This window comes from Corylus avellana, chromosome 5 (genome assembly GCF_965113065.1).
Source record: "Corylus avellana chromosome 5, dhCorAvel1.hap1.2, whole genome shotgun sequence".
Lineage (NCBI taxonomy): Eukaryota > Viridiplantae > Streptophyta > Magnoliopsida > Fagales > Betulaceae > Corylus > Corylus avellana.
This window is the reverse complement of record NC_142494.1, coordinates 19,825,661-19,840,878: the sequence shown is the minus strand read 5'-3', so window position 1 is coordinate 19,840,878 and position 15,218 is coordinate 19,825,661. Positions and strand designations below refer to the sequence as shown.

Here is a 15,218-nt window from a genome sequence, read left to right as displayed (position 1 = left end):
TTACCGGAAACAAACAACTAGAATTCGAATCCTACCCATCGGGCCCAAACGAACCCAAGGTTCCACCCAGAGAGCGCCGATTCTCCTTCTCTCCGGCGACTAAGAGCACAAAAGCTACCGTAATTCAAAAACCTCTGAGCTCAAACCCTAATTCCAAGATCAACGCCTCAGGTTCTCTCTCTCTGATTTCACGAAGTTTCAATTAAAGCACTTGGTTGCATGAATGTGCCTGTGCCCTCGTCAATTACTTTGTTTTTGTGAATTTAGCTTTTGTTTTTATGGAGTATGCTAAATATGATGAAACTATGCCTTGAGCTATTTGGATTCTAATGCAGTATGGTTCAGCGAAAGTGGAGCGCTTTAAGAAATTCTTGTGGTTTGTGTACCAAAAAATTTAGCTGCTAAAATTTGCTAAGCCCGGAATTTGATTATTGTTTATTGAGAAATTCTGGGTGTTTGTGAGCAAAAAAGGAAGCAAGGCTGCATTTGAAGTTGGAGCTCCCAATAAGTTTTTTATTGATTGTGAATTACAAAGGCTCTAAAAAGTGGCTGAATAAGTGAATAGTTAGAAATATTCCAATGAAATGTTTTGTTGATTCTTTGTGAGGGTACAACTCTTCTAGGACTGTGGACAAGGTGCCATTCCTCGTAGAAACGACTATGGAAAATGTACTATTCTTCACATTGATGAAAGCAGTTTCAGAGCATTCCTAGTGAACTCTCTATTCTTTAGCTAAAATTTGGCTAAGAAACTCACCTTTTTTTAGTTTAGCTAACCACTTTTTAAAAGCACCCCACAACAAACTCTCTAAATCTCTCTCTATTCTATTTAAAAATAATTTTTATTCTTTCTTTATTTATTTATTTTTTTTATTCTCATGGTAGTTGGAAGGTTTATTCTTATGGTAATTGAAAGAAATGTTGGGAACTTACCAAATCTCAAAACCTTCTTATTAATTTATACAAGTATGTGAGTAACCAACCGTATACGGTGTAATAAAAGAAAAATATACATTTGAATTTGCATTTGCATTTTTTGGATGAATAGCTTTTGTCATTCCACACAAAATTTACTCAGTTCTCTCCAGCAGACTCCATAGTAGAAACACAATACACAAGGAAAAAAAAATACTCTGCTATACAGTTACCGCAACAAAAACCACTAAATCTGAGATGAAATAGAACTTCATAGACAGCAAGAAACAAACTAAAACATCTCTTTACATCAACAAACACAAAACCTCCTATACACAGAAACTATATCTGCTCAACAATTGTACAACCAAAACAGAAAAGAAAAGAAATAGGCTTCTCAATATCAGTGGTAACAGTCTGCATTTACAAGGAGGATAAGTCTTTCTCTCTTTACAAATGGCATAAACCTGATGCCCCAGCCTCTCTACCTCTCTGAAATTGCCAACAGAACTGGTAGCAACCCGCAAAGAACAAAACAACAGGCACCAGAAACACCAACTGCTAGCAGACTCAGAAAACAACCCCATCCAACAGACTAGGTCAGAAATCAACAAGTTCAATAAACCAGCACCACAAGAAACCAACAAAACAATCCAGCTACAAGAAAGCCCAACAGCAAAACAAAGCCTCTCCTCCAACTAAGAGTTCAGCAGCAATACAGAACAATTTGACACAAAACAACATGCCAAAACCAGCCAGTAGGAACAATACCAACAAGATCTCTCAGCAGGGACAAAGACCTCACAGAACCTCCCAGCAGCAACACCTTCCATTCTTACTACGTGCTCCAAAATTTTGCACACAATCAGCCCAAACTCCTGCTTCCTCTACTCATAGATTTGGTCCTCTTAATAGACCTTGTCTGCATTTACAACCACACACCACCCAGACCTGCAACACACCAAAACCACAACATACTCACTAAAAACGCAAAAACAAATCCCAAAATTACAACCAAACCTAACTATCGCTCCACACACACACAAACAAAACTTTCCACTACAAACCTACAAAGCACTTAAAATTCAACTCAGATTTCGCAAATTCCTCGTATTTGAACTTGCAAAAACTCCTCGTTCTCTCTATGTGTCTACAAAAAAAAAAAAAAAAAAAAACTGAATGCCCACAAAAATCTCTCCCGAAACTTAGAAGAGACCCACAAAATCGAAGGCACCCAGCAAGTGCAGAAACTATGCTTTTTCAACAAATACAAGAGACCCACAAAATCGATACAATATTTACACAAAATCGACATTACCTTCTTTGACATCACGGTGCAAAACGTATGGCATTCACATCGGACCAGTTGTATCTATATGCATCTGTTTGAGGTTCTCGAGTGGCGCGAAGAGGAAGAGATGAGAGCGAGAGAGAGAGAGAAGGGAGAACATAAAAATGTCTGAAAATGAGGTAGTGAAGGAAAGATTGTTTGACCAAAGATGGAGTAGAAATCTGACAAGAGTTAAAATGTCGAAGGAGAGGTGAGCTTGATAGACGACCATTTTTGTGAATTTTCTCCATTTTTTTGCGAAAACAATGAAATAGAGAGCTCATTGCAAATGCTTAAGAGGAGATATATCATGGTAGACAAGGACAAAGGATTGTTTTGAAAGAATATTAAGTTGTTATGTATTTTATCTCTTAACATATACATGGAGAGATGTTCATAGTTTGAACAAGAGGAAGAAAATGTAAATAAATGTGCAGAGTCTATGTCTAATGGACCTTTATCCGGGTTCATTGTGACTCCACGTCTTTCCAGGGTTACCAAATTTTGTTCATGCGGTTCTTCTCTATGTAAACAATTATTTATGTTTAAGAATATCTTTTTCCAAGATGAAGGTTATGCAGAGTACAAATGGGGTAGGCTTTGAGTACACTTAGATAATGTGAAAAATAATTAACTTAATTCTGGTAATGGTGAAAACTAGTGGACGCCAATGCAGATGCAGAATTTGTAAATATAAAATTTCTTTTCAAGATAATTTTAGCTTGATTTGATTCTTAACCCATTGATTGCAGAATAAGCTTCAATCACAAAGTGAGGCATGATTTTTTTTAAAAAAAAAAAAAAAAGAAAGAAAAAGAAAACACTATGTGAACGTTGAGCTTGAAATTCAATGAATTTCGCTGATGAGTTTTATTTCAAAAATCATCACTATTTCTGGATTATCTATAATGAAGAAAATTTAGGAAAATGTTCAAATTTCTACTGTGTGTGTATTCTTACCTGCATTTATGCAAATTTCCCTGTGTGCATACTTTTGGTTGAAACTCAAATATTAGGCATTTTATTCTGCATCCTTTCCCTATCTGATGGATCTTCTTCCAACATGAATAATTTATGGTATATCTATTTGAGCATTAAAAGACCATTGTGGATGGTGATTTGTGATCAATTAATTTTATTTGTCAGTTTCTACTGGACAGAAAAATATTACATATTTTTCTTTTTTCTGTTTTTGATTTTTTAATGTTTTACTCACTTGTCACACTTAATGAAGGTCAATGGACGGGGATGATGATGGCTTAAGTAGTCCTCCTGAAGAGAACGGGGATATGAGACTTCAAGCATCACATAACTTGGACTTGAACATGGAGCAGGACTGTCGCAGCCCAAAATTTGTCCATAGTAACAGCACCCTGTCCAGTCTTTCCTTAAATGATGAAGCCAGTAAAGATGCAGTACTAAAAATTGGTACAGAGTTTGAATCAGATGAACACGCATACAAATTCTACAACAAGTATGCCAGATTGGTAGGTTTCAGTGTTCGTAAAGACTGGGTAAATAGGAGTAAGGTACATGGTCAGGTGGTGTCTAGGAAGTTCACTTGCTCTAAAGAGGGTTACCGGAGGAAAGACAAAAGAGATATTAATGTGAAGAAACACAGAAGGGAAACTAGAACTGGTTGCTTGGCACACATGATCATTACTCGTCAGCCTGAAGGTAAATATCGTGTTACACATTTTGAAGCACAACACAATCATGACAATGTAAACCCCACTAACGCTCAAACATTACCGTTACAAAGAGAATTAAGTTGTTCTTCAGATGCTGAAGCTGGCATAGAAAATAATTTGGGATCACACTCCAAATCAGCATTTGGATCAATGACAAGGCGATTTGAATTCCAGGAATCCCTTGATGAGCTTGCCATTGATTATGACAATTATCTTCAATCTGAAAGGTTAAGAGATATGAAGGAGGGAGAGGCAGGGCGTATGTTGCATTATTTTCAAAGGCAGCACTTTGAAAATCCATCATTCTTTTACGCAACACAGCTTGATATTGATGACAAGGTAACCAACATATTTTGGGCTGACGATAATATGGCAGTGGACTATGACCATTTCAATGATGCAGTATGTTTAGACGCAAGTTCCAGAACAAACAAAGATTTTCGGCCATTTGTACAATTTTTAGGAGTGAATCATCACAAACAAGTCGTGATTTTTGCTGCTGCACTCTTATATGATGACACTGTTGAATCCTTTAAGTGGCTATTTCGAACTTTCATAGAAGCAATGTCTGGGAAGAAGCCAAAGGCCATTCTCACAGATCAAGATGCAGCAATTGTTGAAGCAATCAATTCAGTTTTACCAGAAACAAGCCATCGCATATGTGTATGGCAGATGTACCAGAATGCCCTCAAACACCTTAGCAATGTAGTAAAAGATACTGATTCTTTTGCCAAAGATTTAAAGAGCTGTATTTATTTCCAAAAGGATGAGGAGGATTTTGTTCATGCCTGGGAAGCTATGGTGGACAAATATGGTCTTCAGCAGAATGAGTGGTTAAGATGGATGTTTAGAGAAAGAGAGAAATGGGCTGTGGTATATGGTAGGAACACTTTTTTCATTGACATGAATGGTTCACATCTGGGTGAGTATTTATTTACTAACTTGAGAAATCAATTAAACTCTGACCTTGATATTCTTCATTTCTTTAAGTTTTTTGAAAGGGTAATAGATGAGCAACGATACAAAGAAACTGAAGCTAATGATGAAATGAGCAGATGTATGCCAAGACTAATGGGAAATGTGGTTTTGTTAAAGCATGCCAGTGATGTTTACACCCCAAGGGCATTTGAAGTATTTCAGAGGGGATATGAGAAGAGTTTAAATGTCGTTGTTAACAAGTGCAGTCAGAATGGGTCATTGCTTGAGTACAAAGCAAATACATTTGGGCAAGTGCGAGAACACACTGTTACATTCAATTCTTCTGATAATACAGTTATTTGCAGTTGTATGAAGTACGAGTATGTTGGGTTTCTATGTAGCCATGCACTGAAAGTGCTTGATCATAGGAATATAAAGGTTGTCCCATCCAGATATATATTGAAGAGATGGACAAAAGATGGAAGGTCAGGAAGCATGAGAGATAGTTATGAGTTCACCATACAAGACAATCCTAAGTTGGTTGTTGCTAGCCGTTACAAAAACTTGTGCCAAAAAATACTTAAGTTATCAGCCAGGGCTTCTGAGTCTGAGGAAGCATTTGAATTTGCTGCCAGACAACTTGATGAAATGATGGAAGGGGTGGAGAACATCTTGAACTTAAAACCTGAGGACGCTCAAGCTCTCAGCTCAAGTAGCACAGGTGCAAATGCATCTGAAAGTGAACATGCAGAAATTTTTCTGGATGCAAATGCAATTGATGATCAGGATGAGAACAGAGTAAAAGGAGTAAAAGAGAAGGAGGGGGCTATCTCCACCATGGATGGAAAAGTTTCTCATGCAAAAGTAGTTCATAATATAGAAGCATCCCCACCGATTGTAACCTTCATTTCGAGTTCCCCGACAGCATATATTTCACCTCAAGCAACAACTGCAAATCCCATCATGCAGGTGGTACTTTGCTGATCTTTATTGCAATTGTAGCGAATAATCTGCATACATATTTTGTGTAGCTTCTACTTATTAGTGCGTAAAGTTTACCCTTCCAAATTGCATTACACAGGGAATGTGCAATTTTGAAGCAAATCAGGTGGTTCAGTGCATGTATCAACAACCTAACGTAGTCATGGACCAGCAATCCAATCCTAACATCTATCAACCACCAAACTTCTTCTCCAACCAACATGATTCACCTGGCCAATCTCACCTATTACAGGTAGTTATTTATATACACTTGCAGTTTGGTTAGTTTGAAGTATATCCCGTATGCGACCTGTATATATATTGTCACGCAGGAACCTCTAATCCATAACCCATACCAAGAGTCCGTCTCAAGCACCACTCAATTGAGGCAGGTAAGTAAAAGTAGAGGTTTAACAATGCCAATAAATTGGCCAACAGTTTTCTCGCTTCTTGAAGAAAACCACTCTTTGCATACTATTTAATTTGCTTCATGTTATTGAATGTAGGCAATGGATCTTGATGTTCAACATCCACATTCATCTTCATTCTTGCTTTATGATGACAGATACAGAGCTTCCAACGTATATCTTGGGCCTAAATAACTGAAGAATATGGAAAGTTATTCTTCTCTCTCATCATTATCTGTTTTGTGCTGTACAGTCTCAAATGCTAGAATTTGTAATCCAATCATTGTATTTCATATGCACACCACTTAGTCAACTCCAAAGGATATAAAGGCAGTTTTACTTCATAGACCAAGAGAAAATGTAAATCCATCAATGCTTACAAATGTTTAGCAAAGTGGTGTGCATATGAAATATGCCTCAAGTTGTTGGTTGCGGTGAGCTTTTGTACCGTGTCACAATAAGTTGCCCCAGATAACATGTTCTCGAATGGCTATTGCATGTTGGAGAGATTTTGCAACAGTGTGCCTTGGTCCAAGACAAAATTTTATAAAATAATTAATAGCTCTAGTCCAACATGGGCAAACAAATTCTGATTAATTCATCCTGAGCTTGGTTTGAAAACTTAGAACCAAGATCAGCTTGCAAGCAATCACTTCAATCTTTGTAGTAGGTTTCTAAAACTAACCTTCAACTCTTGTGTTGCCTGAGCCGGGGTTGAAGAATTTAGAACCCAAAATGAGGTGTTATTGCTGGATAAGTATTCACGGCAATTACTTACCTGTGAGAGAGCTTATATGAGACCTACTTGTCTGGATAAGTGGTCGGGTGGCCTAAAATTTATTTTGGCACATAAGTTAAATATGATGTTCGTACATTTAATTTACCAAAATGGCTAGCAATTTAGTCTGATAATTATTGTGGATCCCAATCCTGCTACTTCTAGCAACTTTGGGATGAATGGGTCAATCCTCATTCAAGGTCGGATTGACCTTCAACCCAAGCTAATAGGGATCCGGATCCCCTGAAATCCTCAGGGGATTCCAGATTCTGGAATTAGGGGATCCTGGCCGTCCATTTTAATCCAAAGGCCAGGATCCTGCCATGTGTCCACTAAATTAAAAAACCTTTAAAATAATATTTAAATTTTAAAAAATAATTAAAAAAGAAAATAATAAAATTTAAAAACAAAAAATAATAATAAACTTGGGGTGGCTTCGGCCACCCCCAAGGGCCACGGGGGTGGCTTCGGCCACCCCCAAATGGCTGTTAGGGGTGGCACCATAGCCCTTGAGGGTGGATCGGCCACTCCCAAGAAGCCACCCCAAAATGGCGGTTAGGGTGGCATCTGGTCCTTGGGGGGTGGATCGGTCACCCCCAAGGGCCATGGTGGTGGCTTCGGCCACCCCAATGCCAAAAATGGGGTGGCCGGCCACCCCAAGTTTATTATTATTTTTTGTTTTTAAATTTTATTATTTTATTATTTTCTTTTATAATTATTTTTTAAAATTTAAATATTATTTTAAAGGTTTTTTTTAATTTTGTGGACACGTGGCGGGATCCTGGCCTTTGGATTAAAATGGACGGCCAGGATCCCCTGATTCCAAAATCTGGAATCCCTTGAGGATTTCAGGGGATCCGGATCCAGCTAATAGGGGTGAAAATGTGGGTGAATAATAATCCCCCGCATTCACTATCCGTACTTATTTGCTATCCGCATATACGGATTCGGATAGCAAAAATGAATATTCGCAAATGCGAATATTTGCTGGATTTGTAATGTTGTTGGATTTCACTTTTAAGAAACTTTAATGATTTGTTCTGATTTAATTGCCTTATATATTCTTCATTTTTTATGATTATTTTTAAAAATATTTTTTCTAGTCACCAGCTATAGATTTACTAGAAGATAGATATTAAATAATATATGTGATGAAAATTTCTTGGCAAAATAATTAGCAAGTGTGATATGAATAATAGTGTTCAACTATAATTTTTTTTTTTTTTTTTGGAAGCAATAATTAGTGAATTACAAATTTAAGGTCTAAAAAGCTCATTACCTCAAATGCAGATAATATCTACATTAACTGCGTAGATGCGGATGTCAAAAATTATTCACATTTTGCACATTTTCACCCCTACAAGCTAAGCCCAAATTGCAGCCCTATTATAAATGTAAACTTGATAAGTATTAATTAATTCAGTCCGATACTTGGCATATAAAAAATAATAATAATAAATTAATAAATAAAAAAAGTTAAATCTGATAATGGAGTAATGACATTAAAATTTCTAAGGTTGAACTTTGGGGAAACTTCAGAAAATCCCCCTGAACTTTCAGCCAATTTGAAAAGCCCTCCCTGAATTTTCAAAACTCTTATTTAGGCCACTTGAACTTTGATTTTATCTCACTTTGGACCCTTTTAACATTAAACTACGTCGTTTTGGATATTTTATACCCATTTTACCCTTCCCCAAAATTACGTCGTTTTGTGTCCTAAAATTACAACACCTACCCAGTCCAAAACGACGACGTTTTAGGCATTAATTTTTTTTTTTTTTTTTTTTTTAAAAAAAAAAAGCAAAAAAAAAAAAGAAAAAAATCGGGGTGGCTTCAGCCACCCCCTGGCCGGTCTGGGGGTGGCCGGACCATCCCCTTGGCCATGGGGTGGTCCGGCCACCCCCAAAAGGCCAAAAAAAAAAAAAAAAAACGGGGGAGGGGATGGGGTGCATTTGGGGTGGCCGGACCACCCCCTTGGCCATGGGGGTGGTTCGACCACCCCCAGATCGGCCAGGGGGTGGCTTCATTTCCCTCCTTTTTTTTTCTTTTTTTTTTTTTTAATAATTTTTTATAATTTTTTAATTTTGCTTTAAAAAAAAAAAAAAAGTTAATGCTTAAAACGACGTCATTTTGGGTTGGGTAGATGTTGTAGTTTTAGGACACAAAACGACGTAGTTTTAGGGAAGGGCAAAATGGGTATAAAAAATTAAATTGTTTGACTTTAACGTTAAAAGGGTCCAAAGTGAGAGAAAACTAAAGTTCAGGAGACTTAAGTAAGAGTTTTGAAAATTCATGGAGAGTTTGTCAAAACGGCTAAAAGTTCAAATGGGTTTTATGAAGTTTCCCCTTGAACTTTCAAATGAGGGATTCGTTGGACTAGCCCAAATTTTAAGAATGGAAACCCAACTAAGAAATGAATACAAATAGGGTAGAGAGGAGAAAATTAGTAGTGCAAATATTTGGCAAAATTGAGGAGAAAAAGAAAGAAGGGGAAAAAGGAAGAGAACCCCTTTCTCTCCTTTTCTTTGAAAAAATAAGAAAGTAGGAAAAGAAACAATTTTCCCTCATAATTAATAATACAAATATTAAAATATTAAAAAAGCCATATACAAGTCAAAGTCCGTCTCCGTTAAGTCGCATCGGCACCAACATTTGTTTTCCCAATTAAAGTTTTGTGGCCCCCAGTAAGCCAACCACTTAACAAGTCTCACATGACCGAAGATTTTTTTGTTATCAAAATTCAAAACCCCGTCTTCTTTTACTATAATTTATTGGTTTTCTTTTCTCCTATGTATTGTCACGAAAATAAAAATAAAAAACTGTTTTATAAAATAGTATATAGTCGTGTATGTCTTTCGGGGTGTGCATGCCGCATATGGTATAATCATTGCTTAGTGTTTTTTTTAATGGATTTTGATTGTCGAATGTCGGTAATCGTAAATCAGATCGCACTTTAGTGTTAGTGTGGTACAATTTGATTGGTGGATTAGACCTAACTTTTTAAAATTTTCAAATCCTTTTTGTAGACCTATTTTTGTTTTGGCAACCACGTGCAACCCTGCTTATGTTCCTAAATCTTGTCGCCTAATCAGCAACCTCATCGCACGGCCGGCAATCACTCATCAAACTCCCTAACAATTTTATCAACACTCTCTTTATTTATTATGTTAACAACTTTTCAAATTGCAGTAGATTTGATTAATATGATAAGAAAAAAAAAATATTTTGTTGTGGTTTTTTTATTTGAATGGTAATATAAAGTGATTGATGTAATATAAAGTGATTGATGTAATATAAAAAGTAAGAATATTGAGGTTAATTTTTAGAAGAATAGTTGGATTTTTTTTTTTTTTTTTTTTTTTTGCTAAACACATAAATTTTACATTAAAAAAAAAAAAAATTAAGAGGTGGACAAAATTTTGGTTTGAAACTGACCCAAAATTCAGATTTTTAAATTATAAAATTGAAAACTCTAGTTTTAGAATTAAAATGAGATAAATCATAAAAAAATAATAAAAAAAATGCTAAAAATATAAAATCTTTTACAAAGAAATAAAACCACTATGTGCGGCTCTAAAAAAGGCCTGGGCTTGCTTATGATTTTTTTGGGATCATTGGCAATCACTATTGCTTGCTGTTTGATCCTGTTGGACTGGATTCAATTATTGTTACTGTATTTGCACTGCATTTTATCATTTGGGCTTTGTTATGGGGTGCCCTCCACTTTTTTCTTGCTTGATTAAAAAAAAAGGTACTAAAATCACAAGGAACTTATTCATAAAAAATTATTAAAATAAATAATAAAAAAATATTACGAATTCCAATAATTTCTTATTAAAAAAAAATGAAAAAGAAAATATAAAATGGTGAGTTGAAATATGGGGAAAGTGATAAGGCAAATGCTAAATGCCCAACTTTTTTGTCCAATATAAATTCAACTTTTGCCTTTTAAAAAAAAAAAAAAACAAAAAAAATGTCAGAAGCAACCCTATCTATTTTTGGCCTTTCTCTTATTTGGTATTTTTTAATAAATGAAAAATGATATTTTTCTTCATAATAATAAAAAAAATGTCATTATTATGAAAAAAAAAATACCAATTTTCATTTTTTTTAAAATACTAAATAAAAGAAAGACAAAAAAATAAATAGAGTTGCTTAGACAATTTTTTTATTATTTTATTTAAAAAAAATAAGATAAAAATTGACCTAAAATTGAACAAAATAGTTGAGTCACTGTCACCCCTGAAGGGGCAATAGTAATTAGTACCCGACTAGAAGGGGAAAAAAGGGTACTATTTAGTACTTAGCCACTTAGCTCAGGAGTTGAGGTAATGTAAACATGCGAACAGCGCAGAGAAAGAGAGGCGATTGGATTTTTCAAAAGCTTTGTTTATTTTTAAGAAACAAACAAACTAACAACGCGAGCGTGTGACGGAAGCCATCAACCGCGCGTCTGCCGACCTCCTCAAAATCCTCGCTTCTCTCTCTCTCTCTCTTTGTCTCTCTGGGTTCAGAGTACAAAATCCCATCCGACTCCAACAACACTCCGACTCTCTCATCAGTCCCTGCTTTCCAACTTCCCACTTCCGAACCCCAACATGGGCTTCCTCCAACGCCTCTTCGGATTCGTCAACAAAAAGTCAAAGGACAAGAAGAAAAGGAGCTTCCCGCCGGACCCTGCCAACACCCCAACGACGCCGTCCCGAGTCGTCGGCGACCTGGACCCCAACAAGCACGCCATAGCCGTCGCGGCTGCCACCGCAGCTGTGGCTGAGGCGGCGCTGGCGGCGGCTCATGCGGCGGCCGAGGTTGTCAGGCTAACAAGCACCGGGCCGCCACGTGCCCCCTCCGCGCCCCATCGTCGGTGGACGGCGGAGTCCGCCGCTGTCAAGATACAGTCCGCTTTCCGTGCTTATCTGGTTGGTTTTATTCGTTATTTGTTTGCTAGTGTTTCTTCAATTCCTTCTTCCAAATTTATTATTAAAGATAACGAAAGATTAGATAGATAGATAGAAAGAAACAAACCGTGGCATGTGGGCACTAATTGGTTGCGGTCGGGTCTAGTGGATGGTGTCATTTCGCTATCGGGTATGGACACTACCCGGAGGCATGTTATGCGTGTGTGAGAAGCATTTGCCACGCGTCTGCATTTATAACGCGACGTGAACCACACGCGCCTTCATGTTCTCACGTCTTACCGGGAGCTTCGTCTCAGGTGTTGGATTCCCTTGTATGGAAGCAAGGGCATATCTGTCATTTGGTGGCCCTAGTGATTAGCTGGTTAGCTTCCTTGTTAAGAAATCCCACTCCAGTACTAAGTGCTCTAGTTATGATTCTTTTTGCTTTTTTTTTTTTTTCAACATCACCTTTATGGTAATTCAAATTCTTTACGTTTACTGCCCTGAATTCGAAGTTCCATAGCTAGCTATTTGTTGAATTTTGTGACCTATGAATAAGAAATCCCTGCATTTTTTTTTCTGGGCTGCTTGGTGTTCTTGTTGTGCTCCAATGATATATCCCAGAATTTTTTGTGTGGGGTTTTGGACCACAAATTTGATCAACTTTTTCCACTAGATTCTTCACTTTTTACCTATGCTGTCTCTTGCTGCGTATGTCACGTGGTGAGCAGAGATGAGGAGGAATATGTCCGCCACATGGCAGAGAGAGAGAGAGAGAGAGAGAGAGAGAGATTATGATTTCATCCACGGCCGTGTACCCTTTTCAATTTCCCAATTGATTCAAGATTTGCAATGAATCATAAAAAGGCAGCACTTGGTTCTGAGTTTTTTTTTTTTTTTAATGGATTTTTGGGTGAATTTTCAAGGCGAGGAGGGCGCTGAAGGCACTAAAAGCACTGGTGAAGCTTCAAGCATTGGTGAGAGGACACATGGTGAGAAAGCAAACTGCAGACATGCTGAGGCGCATGCAGACATTGGTTCGAGTCCAGGCCCGAGCACGTGCAACTCGCAAACACTTGTTGGATTCCTTTCTTTCTGCTGGCAAATCCTCCCACTTATTTCACCGTGTAATTCAACTGTGTTTTTTTGTCTTCTTTTTAGTTCGGTTATTTTAGAAATTCAAGAAATTTTGATTTCCATTTTCTGCTGCTTCCACTTGCAGGTCCCTGCAACTCCAGACATAAGTGATCGCCAACTTCGTGCTTGTAGCACCAAATTTGATGGCGCCTCAGTCTTAAAGGTATTTACTTTTCCAAAAGACATCTGTAGATCCTTAATTGTTTCTCACTTATGTGAATTGGAGTTTCTTTAAAATGAAAGTATAAAAGCAAATGTGCGTATATAGATTGCTCTTTTAGTGTCAAGATTCGGTTGCATTATCTTTTGACTGATCCTGCATCCTTGTGTTCCCACGCACAGAGATGTGGTTCAAATTCAAACTTCAGGGACATCATCGACCTAGACAGAGCAAACGGTGGTTCAAACTGGTTAGACCGGTGGATGGAAGAGAGTTTATTGAACAATCGTCGAGACAGTTCGTTGAAAAATGCGCATGCCGATGATGAGAAGAGCGACAAGATTCTTGAAGTGGATACTTGGAAGCCGCATTTGAAATCCCAACAAAGTAACAGAAGCTCTCAGACACCACAGCATGTTTTTTCTTCTGATTTTAACAAGGAGAGCTTTATGACATACAACTCTCCAACAAAAGCTCCGAACCCGGTTCCGGCTCCAGCTACTCAATCTTCCAGGGAGCTTTTATCTCTCAACTCTCTATCATTAGGAAAAGATGAAGCAGCAGCTGCAAGGACTGCTGAGAACAGCCCACAAATGTATTCTGCAACATCTAGGCCAGGAAGTAGTGCCAGAAGAGGTCCATTCACGCCCTCACGGAGCGAGTGCGCGTGGGGCTTTTTAAGCGGGTACTCGGGTCACCCTAACTACATGTCTAACACCGAATCATCTCGTGCTAAAGTTCGGTCACAGAGTGCCCCAAGGCAAAGGCTCGAGTTTGAAAATTTTGGTTCAACCAGGAGGTCTGTTCAGGGGGTTTGGGATGCAGGGATTAATGCAGATAGGGGTTTTTCCCCACAAGCTTATCCTGCCTCTACCCGCTTGAATAGAGTTGGGAGCTCTAGTTTTAAGTGATTTTTCTATGTATGGCAAGCAATGCTAGAGTTGTAATTATTTGACATGGGCACTCAATGTTCTCAACTATAAGATTATGTACTATATTTGTCCATCTGTGTGTTATGCCGGCTCCTCTAACATCATGCTTCTAACTTCTAGGGTTTAGTTCATAGCTCTTGGACCAGTCTACATTCTTTTCTTTTTGGAATTTATAAAGAGTATGTCGGAGAAATATTGATGCAATCTTTAATTCGGGAGAAATATTACAAAACCCAAAAGTTTCTTCACATAGATGCATACATTTTTGACACATTTCATGCTGACAGAAATTTATGGACTATTGGCTCTGTTTGCCAATAAGTGATCTAAAACTATAACAGATTTGATTGATGTAAAAAAAATAAAAAGTAGGAATGTTTTGTATGAAAAAATAAATTTTTTATTTTATTTTATAATGATTTTTTTATTTAAATAATAATAAAAAATAATTGTTATGATATAAAAATTAAAAATATTTACAGTTAATTTTGAGAAAAATAGTATATGACCTATTTTTTTTTGTTGCTGTCCGTGAACAGAGCCATTGTGTTTTATTATTTTCCTTGTAGTAGCGTCCCATCATCCATCAATTTGAAAAGTCAAAAATGTAAGGAGTAGCTACCACTGATTACTCTTGGGCCTTCTTAAAAGTTCGTACTTAAGACTTTATTATCACTTTTTGTATTGTGATTTGTGAGTTTTGATCCAGCCTACTTGCCATTTTGCATTTGATTTCACTGAGATTTGATCTTCTTCACATATTTACTTTCGGTGGACTATATGGGTAATTGGCCCCATCGCTAGTTTGTCCTAGATGACTAAAGTGGCAAGGAATTTGCATCCACTCCAGATTAAAATATGTTGGAAATAATTTCACTCAACCGTTATTCTTTTGAAATCTTAGGAAGAGTGTTACGGGGTCTAGATCCCTACTCCAAGTCGAATTGCAGCAGGAAACACAATCAAGTCCAATTAAACCCATTTGCACTCCAATTCAAATTGAAGTAGGAGACTTAATCCAGATCTTAACTCAATCTCTCTGACTATAAATAGCCCAATGCCAAATTCAAA

General features: G+C 37.2%; 2 protein-coding genes across 3 annotated transcripts; both read left to right on the top strand.

Moving 5' to 3' along the window:
- The first annotated feature begins 17 nt into the window (after positions 1-17).
- Positions 18-6,761, top strand: LOC132183323 (protein FAR1-RELATED SEQUENCE 5). 2 transcript variants are annotated; one of them, XM_059596734.2, is made up of 5 exons: positions 18-171; positions 3,480-5,823; positions 5,936-6,088; positions 6,168-6,227; positions 6,342-6,761. In XM_059596734.2, exons 2-5 carry the CDS (start codon positions 3,484-3,486, stop codon positions 6,435-6,437), a joined length of 2,649 nt encoding a protein of 882 aa, XP_059452717.2. In that variant the 5' UTR covers positions 18-171; positions 3,480-3,483; the 3' UTR covers positions 6,438-6,761. The 2 variants fall into 2 exon arrangements, with proteins under 2 accessions (XP_059452717.2, XP_059452718.2); XM_059596735.2 differs by lacking the exon at positions 6,168-6,227.
- A 4,598-nt stretch (positions 6,762-11,359) lies between these two features.
- LOC132181184 (protein IQ-DOMAIN 24) lies at positions 11,360-14,220 on the top strand. Its single transcript, XM_059594289.2, has 4 exons — positions 11,360-11,939; positions 12,845-13,045; positions 13,141-13,218; positions 13,398-14,220. Exons 1-4 carry the CDS (start codon positions 11,619-11,621, stop codon positions 14,124-14,126), a joined length of 1,329 nt encoding a protein of 442 aa, XP_059450272.2. The 5' UTR covers positions 11,360-11,618; the 3' UTR covers positions 14,127-14,220.
- The last annotated feature ends 998 nt before the right edge of the window (positions 14,221-15,218 follow it).

Coding starts and splice junctions, on each gene's coding strand:
- LOC132183323 (XM_059596734.2), top strand. CDS start 3,484: ATGGACGGGGATGATGATGGCTTAAGTAGTCCTCCTGAAGAGAACGGG. Junction 6,089..6,167: donor GCCAATCTCACCTATTACAG/GTAGTTATTTAT, acceptor ATTGTCACGCAG/GAACCTCTAATCCATAACCC. Junction 6,228..6,341: donor GCACCACTCAATTGAGGCAG/GTAAGTAAAAGT, acceptor TATTGAATGTAG/GCAATGGATCTTGATGTTCA.
- LOC132181184 (XM_059594289.2), top strand. CDS start 11,619: ATGGGCTTCCTCCAACGCCTCTTCGGATTCGTCAACAAAAAGTCAAAG. Junction 11,940..12,844: donor CCGCTTTCCGTGCTTATCTG/GTTGGTTTTATT, acceptor TGAATTTTCAAG/GCGAGGAGGGCGCTGAAGGC. Junction 13,046..13,140: donor CCTCCCACTTATTTCACCGT/GTAATTCAACTG, acceptor TTCCACTTGCAG/GTCCCTGCAACTCCAGACAT.